A 27844-nucleotide genomic window follows, 5' to 3' on the forward strand; every position below is an offset into this window, starting at 1 on the left:
GGCATACCGCTGCTCATCTCTTTGCTACCACACACTTGAGGAGGAGGATGGGAGCAATGACCGGGTCACTGCACCGTGGGCTGATTCTTATATTATCAAAGCTACGAATAAATCCACTCGACACGCCGTTGCATTGCTCCGTTTGAAATTCTTATAATTATCATTCGGACATATTAGAAGCTTCCCACATATCAATCCCCTCGGAGACCAAAGTCAAAAGCAAAGCAAAGATGTTTATTGGCGTAGCATATTTCATACATGAAGTAACTCAATGTGCTATGCTTGATTAAAAACATTTAAATACAAAGAAATAAAATATTTAAAATGAGGGAAAATTTTAAAAAGAATAAAAAAGATTTTTTTTAAATGAAAATAAAATCAATTAAAACAGCCTACAGTATTTAAGTCTAAAGTATTAGATGCTTTTATGATTGGCGTCAGTGCGTTGTGATTTCTATAGGGAGAAGCTCATCCATGCTTTTTCTCAAGTAGACTTGACTATTTTAATGGTCTTCTGACTGGGCTCCCCAAAAAGAGCATTAAACAGCTGCAGCTCATTCAGAATGCTGCAGCTCGCGTTCTGACCCGAACAAAGAGGTCAGGGCGCATAACTCCAATTCTCAAGTCTTTACACTGTCTTGCAGTCAGCTTTGGAATAGATTTTAAAGTTCTGCTCCTGGTCTATAAATCACTAAATGATTTAGGTCCTGAATACATGAGAGAGAAATGCTGACGGAATACAAACCCAGTAGACCTCTGAAAGTGACTGACTCAGGTCAAATAGTGGACTGCCGACTCCAAAGCAAACATGGTGAAGCAGCATTTAGCCATTATGCACAAAAAAATGAAAAAAAAAAAAAAATAGAATAAGTTGCCAACAGAGGTGATGCCAGTCCCAAATGTGTTTTCAATTTTTTTTCTGATTTGACTCTTGACTTTTTTCTCTTGCATTTTAGAGTAATTCCACTTTTCAGTGATATTTCTTTCAGTAAAAGCTGTTTTAATTGGACTTTTTCAAATGTTTTTATTTATGTATTGGAATGCTTTTAATCACCTAGAGCGCATTACAAGTTACCTCGTGTATAAAATGCGCTATACAAATACATTTGCTTTGCTTAGTTGTGAACATTAAAATTTAATTTAAAGAGCGCGAGAGCACATCTACTGCTTTTATTATTATTATTATTTAATTACTGTTGAAGCAGCAGGCAGGACCAAATGGTCAAACTTTTTCAATCCACGCATACACTGCTGTAGTCATGCAGTCATGTACAAAAGGTCACCGTTGTAGTTTATTTTTCCCGAAAATTTAACTCTGGTTAGCAACAAAAGTTAAAACAATGAAATGACAGTGCTAAATCAAATCAAGGCTAAACAGTGTCATATACAGTTCACGCCTGCATTTTGCTAGGATTGGAAAACCACAGATGCCGATGTACGTTCGAACCAACGTTCCCTCTAAGCTGCGCAACTGCGCATTTGCGCACTTGTCGCGCACTCTCAGCGCAGATGAAAAGACATCCAGCGCAGTGAATAACAGCCTGGTGTCTATTTTTTGTTTTAAATTATTTATTTTACACTCCCTCTCACAACGAGCTGGTGACAGGCCACACACTCTACTTCCTAGTTTACCTGACTCCGCCCCCTCCGCTCTTAAAGGGGTAGTTCCAATTGGTGTGTAATGTTAAAATTCCACCTTGGCACAGCCTGATCGAGGATGAAAGCACAGACGATACAGTGCCCCAAAAAGCTATTTCTGTATTTTAAATATAGGAGGCAACATAACTGCACCCTAAAACTGTTTGGGAGCATCATTCAGCTTTCAACATGCATCGCTAAAAATATTCTGCAAGCAATAATTCAGTTTTACACCAAGAAAAACAGACGGGGATTATCATTGTGGTTTAAAAAAAGTTGGAAGAGACATTTCAAATTTATAGTTCATAGTTGGCTTGGTTTGTTGACATTGTCAGTGTAAATTTGCAAAAACACAAAATTGTTCTTAAAAATGTTCTGATGGGAATCAAATATGAACCTTTTTAATGAGCCGTGTAACTTCAATGGATGACACTGATTACCCGCAGTGCGTACATCTGATGTTGCTCACAGTGGTCAAAGGGGGCGCTCACGGGCTTGGTGTGTTTGCTCAGACACGTCAAAAATTAGATTTAGATTAATTCTATTTTCAACTGCTTGTAAATAAAATAGTACATATTGCTTAAGGCCTGTTTTGGGTACAGACGTAATGCATCCATAGCTGTCATGTCATCATCATGCGCTCAAATAGTGTGTGAAATCTACATTGAGCCATCATCTTTTTTTTTTCCTAATATTTGGTCTAGCAGCCTGCTCATAAAAGATGCACCGCAACGTGTGATTCACTCTTGCGACGCAACACCATCGATTGCGCTGATGACGACCCTGGAAGTGGGGGAGAAAAAAAAAATGGATGGATGGAAAGGCAGATGGCGCGATGGCGGACGGGTAGCGAGATGGATAGATAACACAGTTGAATAGACGCCGTATTCGGGTCAACAGGGTGGTAAAATATTGGGAGACCAGAAGGTGCATTCATTGGTCGTGCCGGATGAACGGTCGGAAATCGAAATGTTTGCTGATGTATGGAGTCATCTGCCGTATTGGCAGCCGGCTCGGCCGGCCGCCGTGCCCTCCCGTTTGGCAGCGGGAGGACAACAAAGTCATTTATCTACAAGCTTGCACTCCGGGGAGAAGGCAGCAAAAGTTGACTTCCAAGGACTTGGAACAAAGCAAGCCGAAAATGAATGCGATGACCTATATTTCCACCATTAAAATACAAATTACAGAATTGTTGTCGCAAAAAAACGAGACGGATGAAGGACTTTTCAATTCATGTTTGGCGACAGTAAATAAGTTTATGGTGATGAGTTTTTGTCTCATTCGAAGCCACGGCAAACGGTTTAGGAGCTTTAAGTTTATTTTAGCTTTCTATTTGACACTTTTGTCTTGGCCGATTTGAAAGTTAAATAAAAAAAGAGTTGAGCACTGGACGAAAGAAAATAATCAAATCGCAAAAATGACAGACATGAAAGAGTAACTGTAATCAGATTATTAGGTCTGGAAACAGTAACGATTTGTTTACCCAAAACTGGCAACACTAGTGAAAATCTTGTGCAAGTCTCTGCTCACATAAGAAAATTTGTTACCATGGACCTTTCTGACGTCTTGATGATCTTAAGCTCCGCCCCCTTAGTTGCCGTGTCCCACACGCTTCCAAAATGGCGACCAAACAGAACAGGTTTGAAGTGGATTCTCTAACGCGCAGGTGTCAAACTCGTTTTTGCTGCGGGCCACATTGTAGTTACGGTTTTCCCTCAGAGGGCCGTTATGACTAAAACTATAATTTTTTTCATCGCCTCATCATATTTACACATGAAATTTACAAACTCGTTTCAAGTGTAATGGCGTTTTTCAAACATTGTTCATATTTGGTCATACAAAAATGCTTGTATCTCAACGTTATCATTTATGTTACGTGACAATTTGGAATTTTAGTACAGACTTTCACAAAAATCATGCAATTTGATGTGGATAATTTGCCTTTGCGGGCCGCATAAAATCCTGCGGCTGGCCGGATCTGGCCCCCGGGTCTTGAGTTTGACACCTGTGCTTTAACCCGTATTCCAGATAATATCGCCGTATGTTTTTTTGACAAATGCGTCAGAGTTGTCCAAGAGAGTCCTACAGAGAGGTCACAACTATTTCTTACTTCATTACTTCATATTGAAATCCAACAGGGTAAAATAGTGGAATCGTACTGCGCATTTAAAGCAGGGTGAGTACTTTTTACTTGGAAAGATCACGAGTAATATCATTTTAGTCTTAGTTAGGTTCGATTTTCTACATTCAAACAATGGTGATGAACTCAGTCAGTACCGTAGTCACCAGATGAAAAAGTTTGACTTGGCTCGTGATGGAAACCAGTGCTCTGTCATAAAAGTCCGATGTGATACAAATAGGCAAATCGATATTTCTCTTGCATGCGGCCGGCAGCCGCGGATGGTCCTTTGGATAGGAATGACACGGGGTGTGACGAGTGAGCTGACGTTCCAGGCGGCGGAGGCCGTTAGCCCCGGACGCTGAAGCTAGGCTAAAGGCCTCCGCCGCCACCGAAGCTCGGCTGAAGGCCTCCGTCGCCTGAAAGCTCGGCTCACGATCTGCCGCTGGAGCTCACTCGTCAGACTCCGCGTCATTCCCGTCCGAAGAACCATCCATGGCCGTCGGGCCGGAGCTCCCGGGGGCCTTTGTTTACGCACTTATCTCGCACGTAGGCCTCCGAGTAGTCAGACTCCACGTCATTCCGCCCAAAGAACCATCCGAATATTCAACATTAATTTCAGCCACAGGTTCAAATCTGTATGAAAATATTCCTCTGTCTCCCCGATCAACCGATACTGCTATTTCTTCATCAGATGAGGATAAATCCGAGAAATCAGCACTGGGCATAATGGTGTCCAATGTAATCCAGTGTTTGGAATGGCACGGTACAGGTCACATACGCCCACGTAGATCACGTGACTCGCGAAAATGGCAGCGCCCCTGAAAATTCGTAATTGTCGACAAAAACCTTCTCAAAACACTATTAAATGAGAGAGGATTTAGCATCACATTGTCAAAAAAGGGGACATATTACATGACCTATTGGATACTGTTCATGCAAAGCACTGGATTTCTCCTTTAATCCATCGTAGACACTTCGTCGACTGCGTTTTAGGCTTTGGAAAATGAATCAAGCGGGTTCCTTGTAACCTCGCTGGATATCTTTCATCAAGCGCATCTGAGGACCATTTTCTTCGTAACGTTAACTTTTCCAAGCGCACACTACTGACAACCAGCATTGCTTGTGGGACAATGTGGCGAGAGGGGGCGTGTCAAGACAATGCGGCTATCTGATTGGCTATAATCGTACGAGTGATTGACAGGTCGGAAAGGTCCATTACATCGTGTTCCTTTTTTGATCGTTTCTGTTGTGTTTTTTTTTTTTTTTTTTTCAAATAAAAGAGTCGCTCGTATTCACCGTCTTTTAGGAAGTCTTACCCTATTGCTCACAAAGCCATCTTCGCGGAGCTTAGACGGAATATAAAAAGCACGGCTGCTGAGAGGGTGACACTTCCCGTTAGCGCCACCTCTTTGTCAAGCCGACGGCTTTAGGAGCCGATCGATGAAGGCCGAGGAGGACGCCACACGTGGTTCAGCAGATCCACAGGATTACATCACTTTACGCTCGGACGGACAGCGCTGATGATGCTATGAGAGCGTGCGTCCGGGTGCGCGTTCACCTGCCGCTGACCTCGGTGAGGATTACCAGTCAGCCTGGAGAGACTTCGCGATAATCAGTGCGTTTGGCCAGGTCTTCTGCCGCAGCCATCTACTTTGTGTGGGCATGCCGTACGTGCACGCCGGCGTGTGTGTAAAGAGACAACAATGCTGTTTCGGCTGCCTCTTTTCAAAAGACTGCCAAAAACATAACGGCGTTCGGAATTCAGCGTTTTCGACACTAAAACCCACGAAATGCACCAAGCAGGGACGTCCATAGTAGGTACGTAGGAAGGTAGGTGCAGCCATTGCCAAAACTATTCATACATTTGGGAAAAAAAAAAAACAGTATCATAATAACAACGGCACGGTGGATCAGCTGGAACGCGTCGGCCTCACAGTTCTGGGGTCCCGGGTTCAATCACGGACACGCCTGTGTGGAGTTTGCATTGTTGCCTGCGTGGGTTTCCTCCGGGCACTCCGGTTTTACTCCCACATCCCAAAAACATGCAGCATTAATTGGAGACCCTGCCTCCTGCCCGTTGACAGCTGGGATAGGCTCCAGCACTCCTGTAACCCTCGTGAGGATAAGCGGCTGAGAGAATGGATGGATGATTAACTTAAGTTATTTCTGTTAACACAATCAACACGGTCAATAATGCAAATGTTAGCAAAAGATGTGACTATTAACAGACATCAGCCCATTGTGTTATACTAAAAGAGACCAATATATAGTGTTTTATTTTGTTAAATTCCACCGTTCGTGCAGAAGGGAAGTAAAAATAAACATCTGCGGTGATGTGGTTGCACAAGTGCAACACCTTGATGTGATCTTCCTGTGTTCAAAATTAAGCAATCACAGTCAAACTCGTGTAAAATGAGGGACGGCACACATCTGCCACCATTTAAAATGCCTTAGATTAGCCAAATAAATTCAGGTTGGAGCGTAGCTACAATTTTCCCAACATCTCACATAAACACTTTAGGTGGAATAATTTTATTTAGTTTTTTATATTGCTGAATGAACAACAAATAAAGCACCACAGAAAAAGGGAACGTTTTCATCCAATGGCAGAGGGGCAGGTGCTTGAGCACCCCTTGGGCTCTACGTGTGCACATGCCCGATGCCATAGGAATCTGTCCTAACAAGGCCCAGTCGTTGCGTTAATCCTTGAAATAAAATTAATTACGTTTTCTCTTTTTTTTTTGTGAAACTTTTTGTGCATCAGAGTTGTCACCTGCACTGTGTAAAATAGTGTCTAAATCTCACAGCGTTCATTGAAGTCCCTCGCTTGTCCAGGGTGCCGGCGATCCTTATTAAGTCTTTAAATCAAGCGGTGAACGTCCGACACTTCATCGTAGGGACAATTTTCTCCCCTCAATGGAAGCTAACGAGTATTTGTGGCGCAAACAGCACAAACCTGAACGCCACACCGGGGTTTTTTTTTTTTTTTTTTTTGGTTGCTTCAATCGCTTCGAGTGCCAATAAAGTTTATTTATAGTAATCAACACACGGCTACTTTGAAGGGGGTCTGAGCTACTTTTACGAGGGAACGCATTAAAAGCGAGAGTGAAAGATGCCCTTGGGCCTTTGTGGAAGCGAACACGAGTGACTTGCGGTCGTCAAGCACTCAATCTGACAACGTTGTTACCACGAACCCGACTGACAGAAGTGGCTAGTAACTGATTACTTGACTTAAACTGTCGTCTTCGGTTGCTCATATTGTTTTACACTATTTTGACAGATCTTTAAAGGAACAAAACGTGAAATATTACAAAAAACATCCATCCATCTTCAACGCTGCTTATCCTGGTTATCGTCGCGCGGCGCTGGAGACTAGCCCAGCTGACTTTGCACAAAAGGGGTCCAATCACTTCCTGGTGTTTAACTTTAAGGTTCAATATCGGCGGCACGGTGGCTCAGCTGGTAAAGCTGTTCTGAGGACCCGGGTTCGATCCCGGCCCCGCCTGTATGGAGTTTGCACATTCTCCCCGTGCCTGCGTGGGTTTCCTCCGGGCACTCCAGTTTCCTCCCACATCCCAAAAACATGCAACATCCAAATTGCCCATAGGTGTGATTGCACTGTAGCTCAGCTGTTTGTCTTTATGTGCCCTGCGATTGCCTGGCAACCAGTTCAGGGTGTGCCCCGCCTCCTGCCCGTTGACAGCTGGGATATGCTCGAGCACTCCCCGGGACCCTCGTGAGGATAAGCGGCAAAATGAAATGGATGAATAGAGGGTTCAACTGAACTGTATTCATGTTGTTTTTAAGGAGCATTTATTCAGTTTTTATTTGACACTACTGTGCTATACATTTAAAAAGAATCTTTTTCTTAATAGTTTCCTTCCGATATTTAAACATAATTTTATCTGCAACAAATTTTAATAGAATCTTTTAAAAACATTTTCTTTGCCCTATTTAAGCATGATTTTAACGTCGAAATTCTGCAAAATGTTACAGTGAATTACGACAATGTAATTTTTCTGCTCTCAAGTGTGCGGTGCGGACGTGTTGACAGGCGGATAAATCCTTTGATCCGTCAGTAAATCTTGAAAAAAAAAAGAGGAAAAAAAACAATATTCTTGATTATCTTAAAGCGCCTGTCAACTGATGCACGACATGCCTTGAGGACAAAACTTTTACTTTTTAGTAATGAAATGACTGCTTTGCTTTTGATGGATTATGGTGCTGTATTTTAGTATTGGTCATGACCGTAAAAAGAGTTTTTGTGGGGGGGAATTGTGACATCAGCAACGAGAAATTGAGCTCCATCTGCATCTGACGGCAATGTTATTGCGGTCTTTAAGAGGTCCCACACTTGAGCTTTTGAGACGTACTGTAAATGTGCGACGTCACGCGATGCTTTACGGCTGAGTTCGCGTGTCGCGGCCCAGGCCGGCACTTCGAGATTGCCGTCGGTGACCTATGCCCGGAGCCAGTCCGCTTGTCGCCGGCACTGATGGATGGCGGGAGCGGCGGCGGCGGCCTAGGCCACGGGTGGATGCGCGACTGGAGTTTCACTCTGAGGTGCTGAGCTGCCAAATTTTGGTGACAGAAATAAAATGGCAATGCGGGATTTTAATAGTGGAGCGTCCTTGGTTTACGACCTTGTGCGTTAGGTTGGTGATGCCACGTTGCAAAAAAAAAAGACATGGGCTGCCTCATATGTACCGTAATTTCAAGCCTACAGAGTGTACCTGATTATAAACCTCACCCAGAACATTTGTAAAGGAAATAACATTTGGTACATCCATAAGCCGCACCTGTGTAAAAGCCGCAAGTACCCACATTGAAACCCACATTAGAACACGAGGTATTTACAAAAGAAAGACGCTGCAAAGAAAGAGTTTTCAAAGTTTTAATACCTTAGTTTAGCTTATCATAGCAACAACACGCTAGGACGAACTGGGCTGGTTAAAAAAAAAAAAAAACATACTGGTAAAAAAAAAATAAAAACACCCGCAGAAGCTATGCAGTTGAAACACGGTAGCACAGAACTAACATCCATCCATGCAACCATTTTCTTTGCCACTTATCCTCACGAGGGACTTCTGGAGACTATCCCAGCGGTCAACGGGGAGGATGCGGGGTACACCCTGAACTGGTTGCCAGCCCATCGCAGGGCACATAGAGACAAGCAGCCGCACTCACAATCACACCTACGGGCAATTTACAGTGTCCAATTTATGTTGCACGTTTTTGGGTGTGGGAGGAAACCGGAGTGCCCGGAGGAAACCCACGCAGGCACAGGGAGAACATGCAAACTCCACACAGGCGGGGTCCGGGATCGAACCCGGGATCTCAGAACTGTGAGCCCAACGCTTTACTAGCTGATCCACCGTGCCGCCTCACAGCACTAAAAGAGCCGATTTATAAAAAAAAAAAAAACATAGGGAGTAACATACCAGAAACATGCTAGTGCGACGCTAACAGGGCCAGTTATAAAAAAAAAAAAAAAAACATACCGGTAAAAATCACAGACACGGCAGTAACACAGCAGCAACACGCTAGCACGACGCTAACAGGGCCGGTTAAAAGAAAACATACCGGTAAAAATCACTGACACATGGCCACAACACGCTAGCACAGCGCTAACGCTAACGCAGCACTAACAGGCCCTGTAAAAAAAAACATACCAGTAAAAGTCACTTCCCCGGTACATATATTCCACCTGGTCTCACTCCTACCTTTTCCGCTTGAGTGCCCCCTTGCGACCTTTCGAAAAAAAATGCACAAATTAGCCATCACCGCATAAACCGCAGCGTTGAAAGTGTATGAAAAAAAAGTTGCGGTTTCTAGGCCGGAAATTACGATTATATGTAGATTGGGAATCAGGTCATTTTTTTTCAAGTGAAAAATATATTTTTTTCTCAAAAACGCTTTTTTTTCCTCACAAAATCACACACAAAAATGGAACTTTAAACATTTTTCTGTTGTTGTCAGAGCACATCGTGGTGCTGAAAGGGCTGCTCTCTGCATTGCAGTCAACATTTGAGATACTTTTGTTGACAGTCTCACCTTGGTAGCACTCTGAATGTTCTCAACTTTTTATTGTGTGGCCTTGCGCGCTACTTAGTACATCAGAGTATGACAGCTCGGATGAAAAGGAAGAAAAGTTGTAAAATGTAAAAGAGTTGTACTTTAAATAGAACACATTTTTATGTATTGAAGCTGTACTTATTTGAAAGGAAGTGTGTTAATATCACTCCAATAATCATATTTTCCGTGTGGTGGATGTTTTCATGACAAAATGTCCCGAATGGACTGGACACAAAACTTCAATAGGGACAAAGCATGTTCCCTGTGGAATTCCGTCCCGGACAGTGTAAGTTTTTATTTATTTTTTAACTAACAGGGTCACCCCGATGACTCGCTGCAGAAATTCTGCTGTAAGAAAGAGCAAGACTGTATAATAACGTTTCATGTGCAAATAAATGTGCTATTACACTAAAGAGCTCCGCCGTCATCGGAGTCTTCGCCTGCTTTTGTCTGGAAATACCACGAGAATGACCCCTTTCAAGCTCTTTCATTTTGGTGTGGAGGATCCAATATGAAGTCATTTATCTTGCAGATACAGCTGCTTTTCGACAAAGCATATGATTTATGGCTTGGTCTCATTTCAACCTCTCATGAATAGCTTATTTTTTTTTAAACCATCTACATCACTATCAGACATTGCTGTTTTGTTTCTGCAATCTCAATGTTTTACAAAGTATGTGAATTATTGTTGGTGATTGTTCAGTTGATTGTTTTGCCCCTTCATTTTGTTTTCACCATTTGTGCCCTGAATAATTCACATATTCATATTTAATTGAATGAAATCACATACATGGCCAGTGATTTTCCATCACTTGCAACGACAGTATAAGGCAGGGGAGTCAAACTAATTTTTCTCCCGGGCGACACTGTTGTTCCGGTTTCTCTCAGAAACCCTGAAATAAAAATATTTAATCATTTCGTCATATTTATGAATCTGAAATCGAGGGTAATGTATTTTTTTTTCAACTATTTATGTTTAGTAACACAAAAATGCTTGTAATATTTCAACTTTATCATTTGTGATATATGACGATTTGGAAAAATTGGTACAGATTTTTACAAGAATCATGGAAATTCACACTCGAGATTTGCCTTCGCGGGCCAAGTAAAATCATGTGGTGGGCCGGATCTGGCCCTCGGGCCTTGAGTTTGACATGGGTGGGTAAAAAGAATGTTCAATGGATGCAAAGCAGTTTTTATAATTCCACACCAATTCTGTAGGTGGTACTGATGGTACATAATTAATAAGTTTAACTTGAAACAATCCTGTAATCTTCTAGTTATGCTAGCATATAGCATACATTCATCAGATGACCAGATTTCCAGGTTTGGTTACGTGACGCTCAACATTTCGCGGATTGGGGAGTTTTGCCCAAAAAAGTCACAATCTTGCGAGAACGCGTTTGCAATTTTTCAAGAAACGTTTTGATTTAAAGCCGTGCAAAGTATTTTTCCCACAGGTGGCAGAAACGATGGAAGTCAACATGCGCCACCAGGATTTGAATTTGAAAAGTAAAGTGATCACATTTTCAATAGTTGTATTTCAGTGTAACTTTTCGACGTTAACAATTCAACTGGCTACAATTGTATGTATGCTAGCAAATCACTCACCGTGGCTAATGCTAGCCCAAAATGGCAACCACATTCCACAGTGTAACGCCTCCAGGCAGAACACCCAGCCAATCGCAGTTCCGCTTTTTTAGTCACATGACGTCAAAGAAACCATAACTCGATTGGCTGGCTGTTCGGTTCTGACCTGAAGTAACCCTGCCTAGTGGCACAGACGGTTAATTTTGGACGGTGGAACGCATCATCCGGCGTAATGTTGACGTGTTTGTTTGCGTGCTAACGGTATGCGCAAAAGCCGCGTTACGCTGTGGAATGTGGCGGCCATTTTGGGTTACCATTAGCCGCGGTGAGTGATTTGCTATCATACATACAATTGTAGCAAGTTGAATTGTTAACGTCGAAAAGTTACAACTATTGAAAATGTGATCTGCTAAGTGAAAGTAATTTGCTAGCATACAGGCCGGGTTATTCTTCATAAAAAATGTTCTCACGATATTTCTATATTGCACCAACTTTGTTTACCTTTTACCTTTTGATTCTTGCAATATAGGAATTTCATTTTTCTTAAAAGGTGTCCTTTTTCAAAAGAAAACGTATCTACATTCAAAAAACCCTGTCATACAACTTACATATTTTCAGAACGTAACACTTCTCCTCGTAAAAGGAAAATTACAACCGTCTTCTCAAAAACCAGAGTACTTTTGTAAGATCAAGGTTTCTAATGGAAGTAAATATGTGCCACCAGGATTTGAATTTGAAATGCCAAAGAAAACGGGATTTGAATTAAAAATGTAAAGTGATCACGTTTTCAATAGTTGTATTTAAGTGTAACTTTTCAATGTTAACAATTCAAAATTTCTATATTGCAAGAATGAAAAGGTACAAGGTAAACACAGTTGGTGCAAGATAGAAATACAGCGAGTGAGAACATTTTCTGTGTATGCTAGCAAATCACTCACGGCGGATCATGCTATCGGCCAAAATGGCCGCCACATTCCAGAGCGTAACGCGGCTTTTGCGCATACCGATAGCACGCAAACAAACACATCAACATTACGCCGGATGACGCATTCCACCGTCCGAGAAAGGAATGCTCGTGATTGCAGCTACGGTTACGCAGTTCAGAGCGTGTGCCGGTGCACCGTGACGGCCGTGACCTTCACGTTCCCGATGGCCCGCCGACGGCCGTTTATCTTTTATTCATTGCGCCATTTCCGAAGGACGCGGCTTGTCTGATTTCAAGAGTCTAAACGTCGTGGGCGTCCCCATCACGAGACTTTTCGCGTGGCGAATGTCTTGGTGTCCGCTCAAAAACACACGGTGAGGCCGGACCGCACTGCACAATGCGCTGATCGTTTCAAGATGGCGGATATCCCATAACAGAAATGCGACCTTATGAATTCAGTATTAAAGATGGAAGTGTCTACCTGAGCACATATTCGGGGAAGCCCCAATACAGCACCAGTTTCCATATTTACAAGAACAGCAACAAAAACTAATCATAAAACTCTAAGCCAAATAATTTATTATCGGAAGATGACTTCTATTTATTTAAAAATACACAATATTCTCAAAATATAGGACTTTATACTTCAAATTATAATCCAAACATTTTTCTCTTAACGTTTAAACATTTTTCTTTGAATAAATAGAACTTTATTCTCATAGATTACAATTTATATCTGAAAAATGTAACATTTTTCACGCCAAAATATGAAACTATCCTTACGCCATTCTTTTTTTTTTTAAATTACCTTTTTTCTGTAATAAAATTGTAGTTTTGTATTATGACCATTTTTGTAAAAAAAGAAAAAAAAAAAGACATTTACAATGTTAGGATTTGAAAATTTTGACAAGAATGAACGAAAAAATATATTTTTGATAATTGTTGATAGCTGGGTTGGCTCCAGCACTCCCGCAACCCTTGTGAGGATAAGCGGCTAAGAAAATGGATGGATATTTCTTATTTCATAGAAAGTTTGACACTCTTACCCTGTAAACAACCCATTTTGACAAACTAAGGAGTAGAAAGTACAGATTTATTCTCTAATGAAGGGAGTAAACGTGAAAAGTCGTCAGAAAAAGAAACACCCAAATAAAGCTACTAAGGTACTGTCATCATTTGTACGACATCGTTCCCATCGGTGCAAAAGAATCCCGAATGATGACTCAATCGTTGCCTGTTTGATGCTTAATGGTGTTTTGCAAATGCGACAGCTCGTTTGTGATCAGGTCGCGCGTCGACTACTGCGCCTCAACTCACTACAAGGGAAGTTCGGCTGTCGCTAGAGTGGAGGCACTCAAAGACCGGCGCCGACTTGGCTGACGTTTAAACATCGCCAGTCTTCATAACATGACGTACATTTGTATTCATCGTCGATTCATCAAGGACCCAAACTCAAAGAAAAACAGGAAGTCGGACATTTTTAGGGGAAGATATCGACAAACTGCTACATTAGCAACCTGCGCTCGCACCAGCTTCAACATTTTACATGGCAAAAGACGGTTAGATTAGCTTCTCACGCTAGCTGTGGCGTTTGAAATGACTTGTGGTTGGTTATCGTTTATGTGATTTCTGAACCCTTTTTGGTGAATGTTTAGTCTTCTGGTTTTTAGACCTTTACTTAAAATGAAAACTTTTACTCTTTAAAATTTTTTTCCTTTTTGACAGAAAAAGTTCATCTGGCTTCATCCTCAAAGATTCAAACTTTGAATTCTCAAAAATGTTTTTTTCCTTATAAAAACAGATTTTATTTACACCAAATTCCAAATTCCATTTGCTTTTTTTCGCCCTTAAAAAAACTTTATTCAGATAATAGCACTTGCTAGACAAAAAAAAAAATCTTTATTCTGTCACAACTGGAATCTTGTGCGGGTGGCGTTTCAGTAGAAAGGGCAGATGTCGACTGCTGCATTAGCTTCTGATGCTAGCTTTGCTGTTTTATGACAGGACTGGTTTATTTCATTTAGTATGATTTATAACCGATCTTCAATGTTTCATGAGTATTGTATAATTTTTAACATATTTCTGTTTAAGCGGAGCGCTTCAACTTTTTTTGTTGCATTTAATAACGTCATCTTCTTCGCTCCGTCCAGGTGATAGCTGCAGACTGAGCGACTATCGGCGTCTCAAGGGCAAGATCTTGGAGGCCCACGACAAAAGGCACGCCTTGACAAAGGCGTCGCGTGGGGGCCATGAATACAACATGGCCGCCAGGAAGCAGCTGGTCGACGCCATGTTCAGAGGTTTCGACCTGGACGGCAGTGAGCAGATATCAGTGGACGAAATTTCACAGGTAATTGGAAAGAGATTCAAATTGAATCAAAGATGCTACAATCCGATATCGTTAGGCTAATAGCATAGTTGCCCAAGTCATAATTGAATATTTTTGGAAAAGGAGAAAAAAATCCCAATCCCAACAAATTCAAAAATTGCCTCAATGGAACCTTTACGGATTACATTGACAGATTAATGTGACTACACAACAAATTGACGTACTTTTTCAGCAAGCGCATTAGTATTAAAATGGATTGTTTTCAAGGAGTGTGTTGTAAATTTAATAGAATAAAATTGAATTCAGAAAAGTCAGAATACCAGAACAGTACTTTTTTTCCAGATCTTATTTTAATTTTTTCAATCTGACCTCGAATCTTCCAAGAATAGAGCAGTATTTCCTAGGAGAGAAAAAAAAATATTGCAACAGATGCCGTCTTAAAAAAAAAAAGTTTTTCACAAAAAAAGCCAACATTTTTTAATCTTACAAAAACCAGACTTGACTCTTTCCCTCCCCCTCTCTCTACCCTTTCCAGATGATCAAGCGCCAGGGTCTGTTCAAGGACTCCAGCAAGTGTACCTTGTTGGATCTGTTAAAGTACAACGACGTCGACAATGACCAGCGCCTGACCAGGGAAGAATTCTACACCGCCTTCGGTAGGCTGACCATATTTCCGTGGTTACCGTGACACAATTATAAACTCTAGGAATAAAATGCTGACGAGTATATCAGTAGTGGCAGTTAGTTCAATTAATGTTCATTTGTTATGAGGTTTAGCTGCGACATTTGTGTGATCCGATGTCTGATTCAAGATGACGGTTAGTTACGATGTGGGTTGTCGATTCGACCCCCCTGAAAAAAAAACTGAAATATCATAATGCGCACGGCGCAAGCAGCTGACCTGCCCACGATGCATTATTTCTTTTTCCATTCATTGTAATGGGAAACATCGATTCGGTTTTCAAACAAATCACTTCTCGAACCGTTTCCTGGAACGGATTGTGGTCGAGAACCGAGGCATCGCTGTACTGATATTGGTTAATTACGACATCAGTGAGTTACAATCTTTTCTATTCACTTATTATTTTGCTCAATCACAATATTGGTAAATTTATTTAGCTACATTGGACGGTTACAGCATCGGATAGTTATGACATTGGATAGTTGTGATGTTGGTTAGTTGTAATGTCTACTAGTTACTTCGGTTACTATGTTGGACATCAGTTACAATGTTTACTACTTACCGTACCTTAGCTACTTGATGTGTCAAATTGTCACAACAGCTACATCAGACAGTTATGGCATTGTTTAGTTGCGATGCCGGCTAATATCGCCGGTTACTTAATATGTCAGTCACCCACAACGTCAGATATTTCTGATGCTTTTTAGCTATGACATTTACAACATTTGTCAATTGCGACGTTGGTTACCTCAGATGCTCGTTGGGTGCAACGTCAGTCAATGCTACCGCGTTGGTTAGTTACGATTTTGGATCATAACAATGTCTGTTACTTACGATGGCTGTTGACTACTATACTGGTTATTATTTCAATTACGATTACAGTTTGATAAATGTAAGCAGTAACTGTAATTTACACCACTGATTGCTTACAATGACGTTTAGTGAAAATGTTGGCTAGTTATTACGTCAATTAGCGACTAACAGTGTTGCTACATAACATGGTTCTGATATGACCACTTTTTTAAATGAGTAATCTAATACGGTACTCTTTGTAATCAAATTCAAGTTACTCATCCGAGTTGCTGTATTCAACATTTCCGTTAAAAACGTAATTCCAAAAAAATGTATTGGTAAAATTTACATGTTCACGCGGTGTTGTTGGCAGCTGCTGAATGTCACTAACGGACTAACCTGTAATCTGACTTAATTCAAGTAATCAGTAAAGTAATTAAGTTACTTTTAAATCAAATGAGTAAATGAAGTTACCTTTTCTCAGTAACTTTGGCAACAGTGGCTACTCAGTTAGTTTTGCAGCTAGTGGTGATGGTGGTCATGATGTCGGCGAGCTACGACGTCGGCAAGCGGCGACCATTTCCGTTAACGGTACATCAAAGCACGTTGACTTTGGTCTCGTGGGGGGAGCCAGACGGAAGACCGAAGGAGTTTGAAGGCGTAGCACTTTCCTAAAAGAAAGCAGGTCACAAAACAATTCATTATGGGCGACGGCAAACAGGCCTGCGACACTTTCCCGTCCTCTTTGTTCCTCCTCCACCTCCTCGCCACCGTCGTCGCTTTCATGACTCCTTTTCCCCATCTGACATTTTGCAGCCCGGCTTGATATCTTCTGACGGGATCTCTTCTGACATTTGGCTGCTGTGACACATTTAGTGGTGTTTGCGGGTTGGAGGCGGGGGGAGTGAGAGGGGTAGCGGCAGAATCTCCTGCCGCCACCTTCATTTTATCAGGCGACACAAAGTTGCGAGTGTGTGTGAGAAAATGCTCTCTTGGATCCAACAATGTGAATACTGCTGCAGTACTGTTTTGCCTTGAAGAGGCCACTCCCAGTTAAGTGTTCCTTTGCTTAGCTACGAAAAGGTCGGCACAGAGTTTCCTAATTGGGCCTACCGCCGACTTAACGCAGCGCTCCGATCATTTGCCGGGTCCGTCATTAACTCACTTGACGCCTTTCTGCAGGAGGTGTGCAAAGAAACCAGATACTGTCCACTTACCGGTTCAGTTCATTTATTGTGGCGCCTCGAGATTGGGGTTAGTTTGGCTCGGGTCGCAACAAGCAGCAATTTGCAGATACAGAACATTTCTTCCAAGAACAAGCTTCAAGCCGTTTAAGTTTACTGACAAACTAAACATAAAACAAATATCGTGAAATTAAGACAACCGAACGCCTTCGCTTCAAGAATTTCCCCCCTAGCTTGATGCTAACCCAATGATAAACGCCATATATATCAACGGTTTCAGCGTTTTATCCATCCATCCACTTTCTTTGCTGCTTATCCTCACGAAGGTTGCGGGGAGTACTGGAGTCCATCCCAGCTGTCAACAGGCAGGAGGCGGGGTACACCCTGAACTGGTCGCCAGCCAATCGCAGGGCACATGGAGACAAACGACCAATCATCCTCACAATCACACCTAGGGGAAATTTAGAGTGTCCAATTCATGTTGCATGTTTTTGGGATGTGGGAGGAAACCCACGCAGGAACGGGGAGAACATGCAAACTCCACACAGGCGGGGCTGGGATTGAACCCGGGACCTCAGAACTGTGAGGCCAAGGCTTTACCAGTTGGCCCACCGTGCCGCCTTCAACATTTTATAATCCTTTTAAAAACTATTCACTTCGTTTTCATTTTGAGATCCCCGTAAGGCTTTCTTTTATCGAAAAAATGGTCGCAAGCTGGCAATTTGCAATTCGCAGCTGGAACGCATTGGCCTCACACTTCTGAGGTCCCGGGTTCAATCCTGGTGTGAGCGCTCCACCGTACTGAAAACTCCCTTTGGGATTAATGTGCATGCGTGTAGAATTTTTGGATTTTTTCCATTTTTTCTACCTCCGTGCCAGTCTGAAACTTCCCCATCCATGCTTCTTACGCGTGTTCATTTTTGCTCCGTGTGCATTTCGCTATGGACGTCTCACAGAGCTGAACACGGCGCATGAAAGAATACAGAAACAAATGTGAACGTATTGTTTGAAGCGGAGCTGATATAATATAAGAATGAACACGCAGAAAAAGCATGGATGGGGAAGTTTCAGACTGGCACGGACGTAGAAAAGGTAGAAAAATTCAAAAAAAATTTCCAAAAATTAACCTGAAGAAGACCTTTCAGCACTGGGAGCGCTCAGACCGTCACACCGGCACCGCCTGTGTGGAGTTTGCATATTCTCCCCGTGCCTGCGTGGGTTTTCTCCGGGTGTGCACTCTGGTTTCCTCCCACATCCCAAAAATATGCAACATTAATTGGACACTCTAAATTGCCCCTAAGTGTGATTATGAGTGCGACTCTTGTCTGTCTCCATGTGCCCTGATTGGCTTTGCAACCAGTTCGAGGTGTACCCTGACAGCTCGGATAGGCTCCAGCACTTCCCTCGCGACCCTTGTGAGGATAAGTGGCTAAGAAAACGGACGGACGGATGGTCGCAAGTCCTAAACCGACGGGGCTGCGTGCTCCTGATTGATGGCCCAAGTGAAATTGACAGCTGACAATCAGATGCTATGCAAACTTTGCACCTGCACGCGAACATACGGAGGTTCTAAAAAAATAGAAACGTGAAGATTTAAAAAGAAAGAAATGTTAGATTCATATTTGAACTCAAATGGATGCATGGATAAATGAAGTTATTGACCTTTAATTCTCATTTATTTGCCCATTAACTCAAAAGTCTTAGTTATCAGTAGCAGATAAAGCAGCACATAGACAAAATATACTCACACGCTTTTTTTTTTTTTTTTGGGGGGGGCGAAGAGCATTTCCATTCATTTCAACCAGGAAATGTGATTGGAGGTACCGGTTTTCTGTTACGAGCGTGGTCAGCTCAACTATCTCAAGGCGCCTCTGTATCTCATTTTGTAGACGTTTTGTATCGTAAAGACGTAAAAGACTTAACTTCTGAGACCATTTGCATCTGCGCTGCGAACCCAAACAGCAGCAGTATGATGTGGGATTTTGTCGCATCTTGCAAAGAGTTCTTTGCCCAGAATTAACAACAGTCACACTCTGTGTGGAAACAGCATCTTAAACAGTGATTCGGGTTTCAGTCAAGTCTGCTATGCGGTCACTCCAAAATTCATTTTCCTTCTGCCAGCAGTCAGGCTAAAGCTCCTTTTACACCGTGTGTAAATTTGATATTTTGTCAGAGCCGTAACCGAGGCGCGAAGGTGACCTCTTTCAAATGGAGATCCCGGAGCCGTAATACAGAATGGCGTGTACAAAGGCGGACCGGCATGTGCCATCCAACCGGTGCAAAACTCAAATTTCAACTGGAAAATGCTGGAGAACAACAGGTTGTGGTTCTAAAGTAAGGTTTCAAGTCTGGCTTTGGGTTTCAAACTGGGTTTTCAACTTAGATTAATTTAGTTTACTTAGATTGAGGTCAATTATAAAAATTGTTTCTATTTGTTAAATGACAGAATAATGAAGATTATTTTCTTTCCAAACAAACATTAACATACATGTCATTAAAAAAAAAAAAAAGCTTGGTGTCTTTTTATATGAGTGTAAGTACACATAAATATTTGTATTTACCCAGGAAATGTTTCATAAAGCCCACCAATAGACGAGATTATCACCCGTTTGTGATCCCTTTCATTTTATGTAGCGATTCAGATAGCGTTGGAAAAATATTTTTGATATAAATATTTATACTAAATACTATTTAGTATTCTTTTTCAGACTGGCACTTGGAATTCTCCTCACAGCTTGGAGAGGGAAAAAAGGCAGGCGCTATCCACCTGTTTTCCACTCATACGAGGCTGTTTATTTACTTTTGTTTTAGTTATCCTGCGTGTAGTGTTTAAGCGGGGAGACAAATTATTCCATAAGTGTGATTGTGCATTTTAATGCACGCTTCCATCTGAGAGAACCAGGATGTGAGCAGGGGCGGATGTCCATGACATTGAAACATGACATTGGACATTGGAAACATCTTGTACGGTACAGTGGAGAAAATAAGTATTTGAACACCCTGCTGTATTGCAAGTTCTCCCTCTTAGAAATCATGGAGGGGTCTGAAATTTTCATCGTACGTGCATGTCCACCGAGAGAGATAATCTAAAAAGTAAAATCCATAAATCACAATGTATGATTTTTTTTTGTAAAAATTTATTTGTGTGATTACAGCTGCAAATAAGTATTTGAACACCTGAGAAAAACAATGGTAATATTTGGTACACTAGCCGAAGCACACAGCCAGGAAAACCAAGGAGTGTCTCCGTAAGAAGCATATCAAGGTTCTGGCGTGACCTAGCCAGTCTCCAGACCTAAACCCAATAGAAATTCTTTGGAGGAAGCTGAAACTCCCAGAAACCTGTCTGATCTAGAACAGATCTGTGTGGAGTAGTGGGCCAAAATCCCTCCTGCAGTGTCCGCAAACCTGGTGAACAACTACAGGAAACGTTTGACTTCTGTAATTGCAAACAAATGCTACTTGTACCAAATATTAACAGGTGTTCAAATACTTATTTGCAGTTGTATCACACAAATAAATCGTTAAAAACATCATCTGGATTTTTCTTTTTAGATTATCTCTCTCAGAGTGGACATGAACCTAGCGGGCGAAAAGATGCCTGAAGAATGGAGGAAAAGTGTTCTAGTTCCCATTTTTAAGAACAAAGGGGATGTTCAGAGCTGTGGGAACTATAGAGGAATAAAGTTGATGAGCCACACAATGAAGTTATGGGAAAGAGTAGTGGAGGCTAGACTCAGGACAGAAGTAAGTATCTGCGAGCAACAGTATGGTTTCATGCCTAGAAAGAGTACCACAGATGCATTATTTGCCTTGAGGATGCTCGTGGAAAAGTACAGAGAAGGTCAGAAGGCGCTACATTGTGTCTTTGTGGATCTAGAGAAAGCCTATGACAGAGTACCAAGAGAGGAACTGTGGTACTGCATGCGTAAGTCTGGTGTGGCAGAGAAGTATGTTAAAATAGTACAGGACATGTATGATGGCAGCAGAACAATGGTGAGGTGTGCCTTAGGTGTGACAGAGGAATTTAAGGTGGAGGTGGGACTGCATCAGGGATCAGCTCTGAGCCCTTCCTGTTTGCAGTGGTAATGGATAGGCTGACAGATGAGGTTAGACTGGAATCCCCTTGGACCATGATGTTCGCAGATGATATTGTCATATGCAGTGAAAGCAGGGAGCATGCAGAGGAACAATGGAAAGATGGAGACATGCACTGGAAAGGAGAGGAATGAAGATTAGCCGAAGTAAAACAGAATATATGTGCGTGAATGAGAAAAGTGGAGGGGGAAGAGTGAGGCTACAGGGAGAAGAGATGCGAGGGTGGACGACTTCAAATACTTGGGGTCAACAATACAGAGCAATGGAGAGTGTGGTCAGGAGTGAGAAACGGATCCAAGCAGGTTGGAACAGCTGGCGAAAGGTTCTGGTGTGTTATGTGACAGAAGAGTGTCTGCTAGGATGAAGGGCAAAGTTTACAAAACAGTGGTGAGGCCGGCCATGAGTACGGATTAGAGACGGTGGCACTGAAGAAACAACAGGAAGCTGAACTGGAGGTGGCAGAAATGAAGATGTTGAGGTCTCGCTCGGAGTGACAGTTGGATAGGATTAGATGAGCTCATTAGAGGGACAGCAAAGCTGGATGTTTTGGAGACAAGATTCGCGAGAGCACTTCGATGGTTTGAACATGTTCAGAGGCGAGAGGTGAGTATATTGGTAGAAGGATGCTGAGGATGGAGCTCCCAGGCAAAAGAGCGAGAGGAAGACCAAAGAGAAGGTTTATGGATGTGGTGAGGGAAGACATGAGGGCAGTTGGGGTTAGAGAGGAAGATGCAGGAGATAGGCTAAGATGGCAAAACATGACACGCTGTGGCGACCCCTAACGGGACAAGCCGAAAGGAAAAGAAGAAGCGTGGACATGAACCTACGATGAAAATTTCAGACCCCTCCATGATTTCCAAGTGGGAGAACTTGCAATATAGCAGGGTGTTCAAATACTTATTTTCTTCACCGTATTCACAGTACTTTAAGTACTTTAAAAAATAAAGAAAAAAGTGGAATGTATTGAGTGGAGAAACAAAAAGGGAGAGTATTAAAGGCAGACTTTTGTACTGAGTGTAGCTACAGGTGTCCTTTTATCTATAAAGGCGGCTCGGAACAGGGAAGTCCAATATGCGAACGCAAGCACGTGAGGGCAAGCGAGACAACGTCAACATGTGGGCACGTGTTGCCGCCTTTGTTTGGTCACGGGACGCCACATCAAAGCCCAAAATGCACGAAAGGAAGACAAAAGCGAGTGCTTGTGTTTGAAACTTGTTTCTGTCTTTGTCACAGACGCGGCATCAAAAACCTATCTCATATTTCTCCTTCTTCAGGGAACCAAGAAGCTCTCGCAAATCAACCGAGCCATCCAAGATCAGAGAAAGCTCTTTTCTGATGTCGGTGTCTCTCTTTTTTTTTTTTTTTTTTTTTCATTCCCCGCTCGCATGCCGACGTGAGGAAAAAGGCTTTTTATCCGCACTCCGAGGCGTCGAACTGAGCGTTCGCGGGTGGCTTTCGGTTGTTAATAATGGACCTGCCTGCTCGTACCACAAGGCCAAAGTACCAATGGTCGAAGATCATTTGGGGAAAGAGCAACAAACAGGACTTGGGGAAAAAAAAGATGCGCCGTTAAAGCAACCACTCTGTAGTTTATTCGTTGTGTCGGTGAACCCTCGCGGCAATTTGTGCCGATGTATTCTTTTGTCCTAGTCCTTAATCGCTTATTACAGGTTGATCTTATCCTGAGAGGGTAGTTTGAGTCAATTTAGTGTAGAAATGATCAATAAGGGCCGACCCGATCACGTGAACAAACCTGGATCACAGGTTCTCTGACTTCCTGTCTATGCAACGCTAGCAAGTATAACTATGGTTTGATGACGGTAATTTCCGGCCTATAAGCTGCGACTTTTTTCCACACGCTTTCAACCCTGCGGCTTATGCGGTGATGCGACTAATTTGTGCATTTTTTTTTCTAACGGCCGCAAGGGGGCACTCGAGCAGAAAAGGTAAAAGTGAGACCGGTGGAATGTATGTGTCGAGGAAGTGACTTTTGCCGGTATGTTTTTTTTTTTTTTGTTTGTTTTTGTTTTTTTAACCGGCCCTGTTAGCACGGCGCTAGCAGTCGCTGCGGTGTTACTGCCGCATCTCAGTGATTTAGGCATGTTTTTGTGCTACCGTGTTGCTACTGTGTAGCTGCCGGGGCTTTTTTTTTTTTTTACCGGTATGTTTTTTGTTTTGTTTTTTACCAGCCTTTTTCATGTTCGTGTTGTTGCTATGTTAAGATAAGCTAAGGTATTAATACTTTGAAAACGCTTCTGGTTTACCGTCTTTTTTTGTAAATATCTCGTGTTTAAATGTGGGTACTTGTGGCTTTTACACAGGTGTGGCTTGTGTATGTACCAAATGGTATTTCCTTTACAAATGTACTGGGTGAGGCTTATAATCAGGGGCGCTCTGTAAGCCGAAAATTATGGTACATAATTTTTTTTTTAAGCTGAACTTGCTAAAATGTTTCATTTACATGATCTGGTCTGACAGCAGGGGTCTCAAACTCAATTTACCTCGAGGCCGTCGGAGACAAGAGTCTGGCTGAGGCTGTGCCGCAGCCTTGGCACACATGCATGCAAGGGGCAATTTAAATGAGAATTTAAAAAAAAATCCAATCTTCTCAAACGTATTCTTTATTTTCTAATGCAAAATAAGATAAAGGACGCTGGCGTAAACAAGTTGTGGGCTAAACTTATTAATAAAACTCGCCGCTGCAACGCCGCTGTAACTTTCACTCATATAAAAATGTCACGCCCCCGAGAGCCGCGTACCCCACCGTTATTGGTAGCTTCGTCAGCTCCGCACAGGACGCTGTAAAAATGCCATTCATAAAAAAAACTTGAGGCTAGCACTAACATTAAACTTTCATAACATTCATGCAGAGGCCACAAAATATCATATCACGGCTCGCAAATGGCCCCCGGACCCCAACGTATTTCTAATGGGAATTACAGTGATGTCTCAGTTCTCGACCACAATCTGTTCCAGAAAACGGTACGAAAAGTTATTGTTCGAAAACCAAATCGATGTTTCCCATTAAAATGAATGGAAAAAGAAATAATATGTTCCAAGCCTAAAAAAATTGGGATTTTTTAAAGCATTTTTTTCGCTTTTCCTGATAATAAACTGCATAATAGAAATACATGTATAGTTTAAATACTTTATATTGTAAAATAATTTAAGAAATATATTTATTTTTGGGTTAAAATGTATGCTTTAGTAGAAGGGTACTCTAGGCTGGGAGCGCATTGCCGTATAGGTAGCGACTTGGCCCCCAGCCTTGTAAACCTTTTTTATTAACACAAGTGCAGAATAACTTTAAACAAGCAACTTGCCTTCTTTGTAGCCATGAGCGGGGGTTAATACGGTCGTCCTCGATAAGAAGGAAAAACAACAGTCACTACCGGGACACGTCGGTGTACAGAGGCTGAGTTATACAGAATAACAAAATGCGCTGTTTGCTCGCCACGTGTTACGTTATTTCCGGGTTATTTTTCGGGGGGCGTTCGAGAAGACAATAAGAAAACGCGTCATGGGTGGGGTCAGCCGCTTGCGCCGCACACATTATGTTATTTCCAGATTTTTCCGGGGGCGTTTGAATTGACAATAGCAAAACGCGTCGTGGGTGGGTCAGCAGTTATTTCCGCGTTTTTTTTCAGCGGCGTGGGAATTCATAAAAAAGCACATCGTGGGTCAGATGGTCTGGTCGCGCGCAATATGTTATTTGCAGGTTTTGTCTGGGGCGTTTGATCGATAACAGCCAAAAAAAAATCTCAAAATTTTTGTTCAAAAATGATTTGTTCGAATACGGGGATGTTTGAGAACCGAGCCTTTACTGTAATTATAACTACCGTATGCACCCCTGAATAACTTAGAAATTGAAATGTTGCAATGTTATGATAACAAATTTAACAAGAACAGACTTATTGTTGGGAACGTTCTCAGCCTACGAGAGTAAAGTCACAATTTTCCGAGTGAATTTAAAATGTACGACTTTGTATATTGAAATATTTCACTTTTTATTCTGGACTTTTGTGATTTTAGTTTTTCCTTTTCATGTTTTGATTTACTTCCCTCTGTGAAGGTCTAAGGATTAGACTCATGTATATTTGATGCAATATAAATAAACTTAGCATGTCATCCGCCACAGGGTCCACCCGCTAGCTAGCTCATGACATGCATTAGTTGTTGATGGAGTAAACGTGTGGCTTAAGCGCAAATCAGTTATAACGCGTCCTGTCTCCTAAGTTACACGTTCGAGAAGGGAAACTCAATACAGGAAAAGCTTCCTCTCCGAGAAGCTGTGCCAGGCGTCCGTCCCCCCCCCCACTCCGGGGATCAGCCGCAAATGAAGTTTGTAGCCTGTCGCGTATCCCAGCGGCGTTAGGCGACAAGATGGCGGTGATTGAATGGTTAGGGGACGACATTATGGGAATGAGATTTTGGATCAGCTGATCCACCAGGCAGACTCGCTTTGCTTGAGATTTGGGTGTCCGGGGGGAAGCGGGGCAGCAAATGGACTGGGTCGAGCTCAACGGACAACAGATCCAATTTCCGTGGGTCTTTACAGTCGAAATCCGGGAGAACGTCGGACGTGTTTTACTTCCCCAGGACACCAAAGTGCCGAATTTGTGACTAGCAAACCACAACTACTGAATGCAGGAGATTTCACTGTATTATAGTTTGTTTTTCTCCTGTACAAATCTGTTTATTTTCTCAGAAATAAGATTTTGTATGAGTTAGATTTTGACTTTAATCCCAAAATGTTAATTTTAAGATTTTTTTTCTTAAGAAAAAAAAAAATCTCAAATAAATACATTATTATCACAAAGTTATGTGATTATTCTTATTTTGGTTTAAGAAAAATATGATAATTTTAATCAGATTTTCATCTATTTTAAGTATTTAAATTTTAAGTATTTTTTGGGGAGATTAATAAATTTGTCAACTAATTTTATATCATGAGGACATCTTATTGAGGATCTATCGATCAGAATATGACGTTTTTAAATCATCACAGCCGGACCTGAAGTACAACGGGTAGTTGATGTCGAGGTGGCGAAGGTTTCGACCCGCTGGGAGGCTGTTAATCTCCTAATTTCGCCGCGATCCCCCTCCGTCGATTCAGTCGTCCAAGTGAGAGTTTTCCAGTCTTAGCTGTGAGCCTCGGCGGTCTCTCCGCACTCTGATCCTACTGGCCGAGTTCGGCTCTCAGGGGTCGGCCGAGGTCGCCGACACGAGGATGGTTCAGCGGCAAATGCGCGGCGCCGTCTTGAGTGGTTTGCATTTTACGCCTTCAGGAGCACAACTAATGGAGACTGTTTTGGAGGGAGCTTTTTTTCCCCAGAGACTGCGTGGTACATAAAACAACTCGAAGACTTCACTTAGCGCTTTATGCAATTCCTGGACACCAGGCAACCTTCCGTACATGCTTGTAGCGCAGTGGCACCGAACTTCAAATTCTCGGGGCGCTAAGAGAAATTTCAGAGGCCAAGTTTCATCACATAATATAGAAATTCTACAAGTGAAATGCAGCAGATTGTGCCACAGGTTCTGCGCCTTCCTGTGAGTCTGCTGATTGATATTTTCCTTTCTCAAACTGCAAGTTTTGGGAATTCGGGCTCAGAACGGGATTCGCGTTAAAGTTTACGATGGTTCTGTAGTTTGTCGAAAGTGGTCAGGGGCTGAAACATTTATCTCTGAGTCCAGTTCTTAGCCCAAAAAGGCTGATTGGTGAGAGTTGCTGTGGGCAGTTTGTCGATATTCTTCAATTCTTTAGGGCTAATTGTCTTGCGCCTTGGCAAGAGCGCCATTCATTTTGAATGATTGAAGTCAAGATTGGGTTTGAGCCAAGTATACCTCGCACACAAGTTCCCTTCAAACTGGCAGGAGTTGTTACATTATTTATTTTCTCTCCTGAATTTAACTGCAATACCGTAATTTCCGGCCTACAAGCTGCGACTTTTTTTACAACATTTCAACCCTGCGGTGATACAGCTAATTTGTTCATTTTTTGTTTTCTAACGGCCGCAAGTGGGCACTCGAGCAGAAAAGGTAAGAATGAGACCGGTGGAATATATGTGCCGAGGAAGTGACTTTTACCGGCCCCGTTAAAGCTGTGCTAGCGGGCTGCTGCTGTGTTACTGGCGTTTCTCAGTGATATTTACCTGTAAGTTTTTAATTTTAACTGGGGCAGTTACCGTTAGCACGGCGGTAGCGTTAGTGCTAGCTTTAGAGCGGCGCTAATGCTAGTGTTAAACTCTTTCTGTGTACCGTCTTTCTAAATATCTCGTGTTTCAATGTGGGCACTTGCGGCTTTTACACAGGTGTATGTATGCACCAAATGGTATTTCCTTTACAAATGTACTCGGTGAGGCTTGTAGCCAAGTTCGTTCTGTAGCCCGGGAATTACGGTAATATC

General features: G+C 42.3%; 1 protein-coding gene across 7 annotated transcripts in view; it reads left to right on the forward strand.

The window, feature by feature from the left end:
• Positions 1-27844, forward strand: part of fstl5 (follistatin-like 5) — a 122551-nt gene that overhangs the window by 46362 nt on the left and 48345 nt on the right. For 6 of the 7 annotated variants that reach the window (XM_061834572.1, XM_061834567.1, XM_061834569.1 and 3 more), the window contains 2 exons: positions 14501-14700; positions 15215-15335. In XM_061834572.1, the coding sequence (XP_061690556.1) occupies positions 14501-14700; positions 15215-15335 (321 nt within the window). Of the gene's footprint in view, positions 1-11610; positions 11751-14500; positions 14701-15214; positions 15336-27844 lie in introns of those variants that run through there. The other variant, XM_061834573.1, reaches the window with a different exon arrangement.

Source organism: Syngnathoides biaculeatus, chromosome 11, assembly GCF_019802595.1.
Source record: "Syngnathoides biaculeatus isolate LvHL_M chromosome 11, ASM1980259v1, whole genome shotgun sequence".
Lineage (NCBI taxonomy): Eukaryota > Metazoa > Chordata > Actinopteri > Syngnathiformes > Syngnathidae > Syngnathoides > Syngnathoides biaculeatus.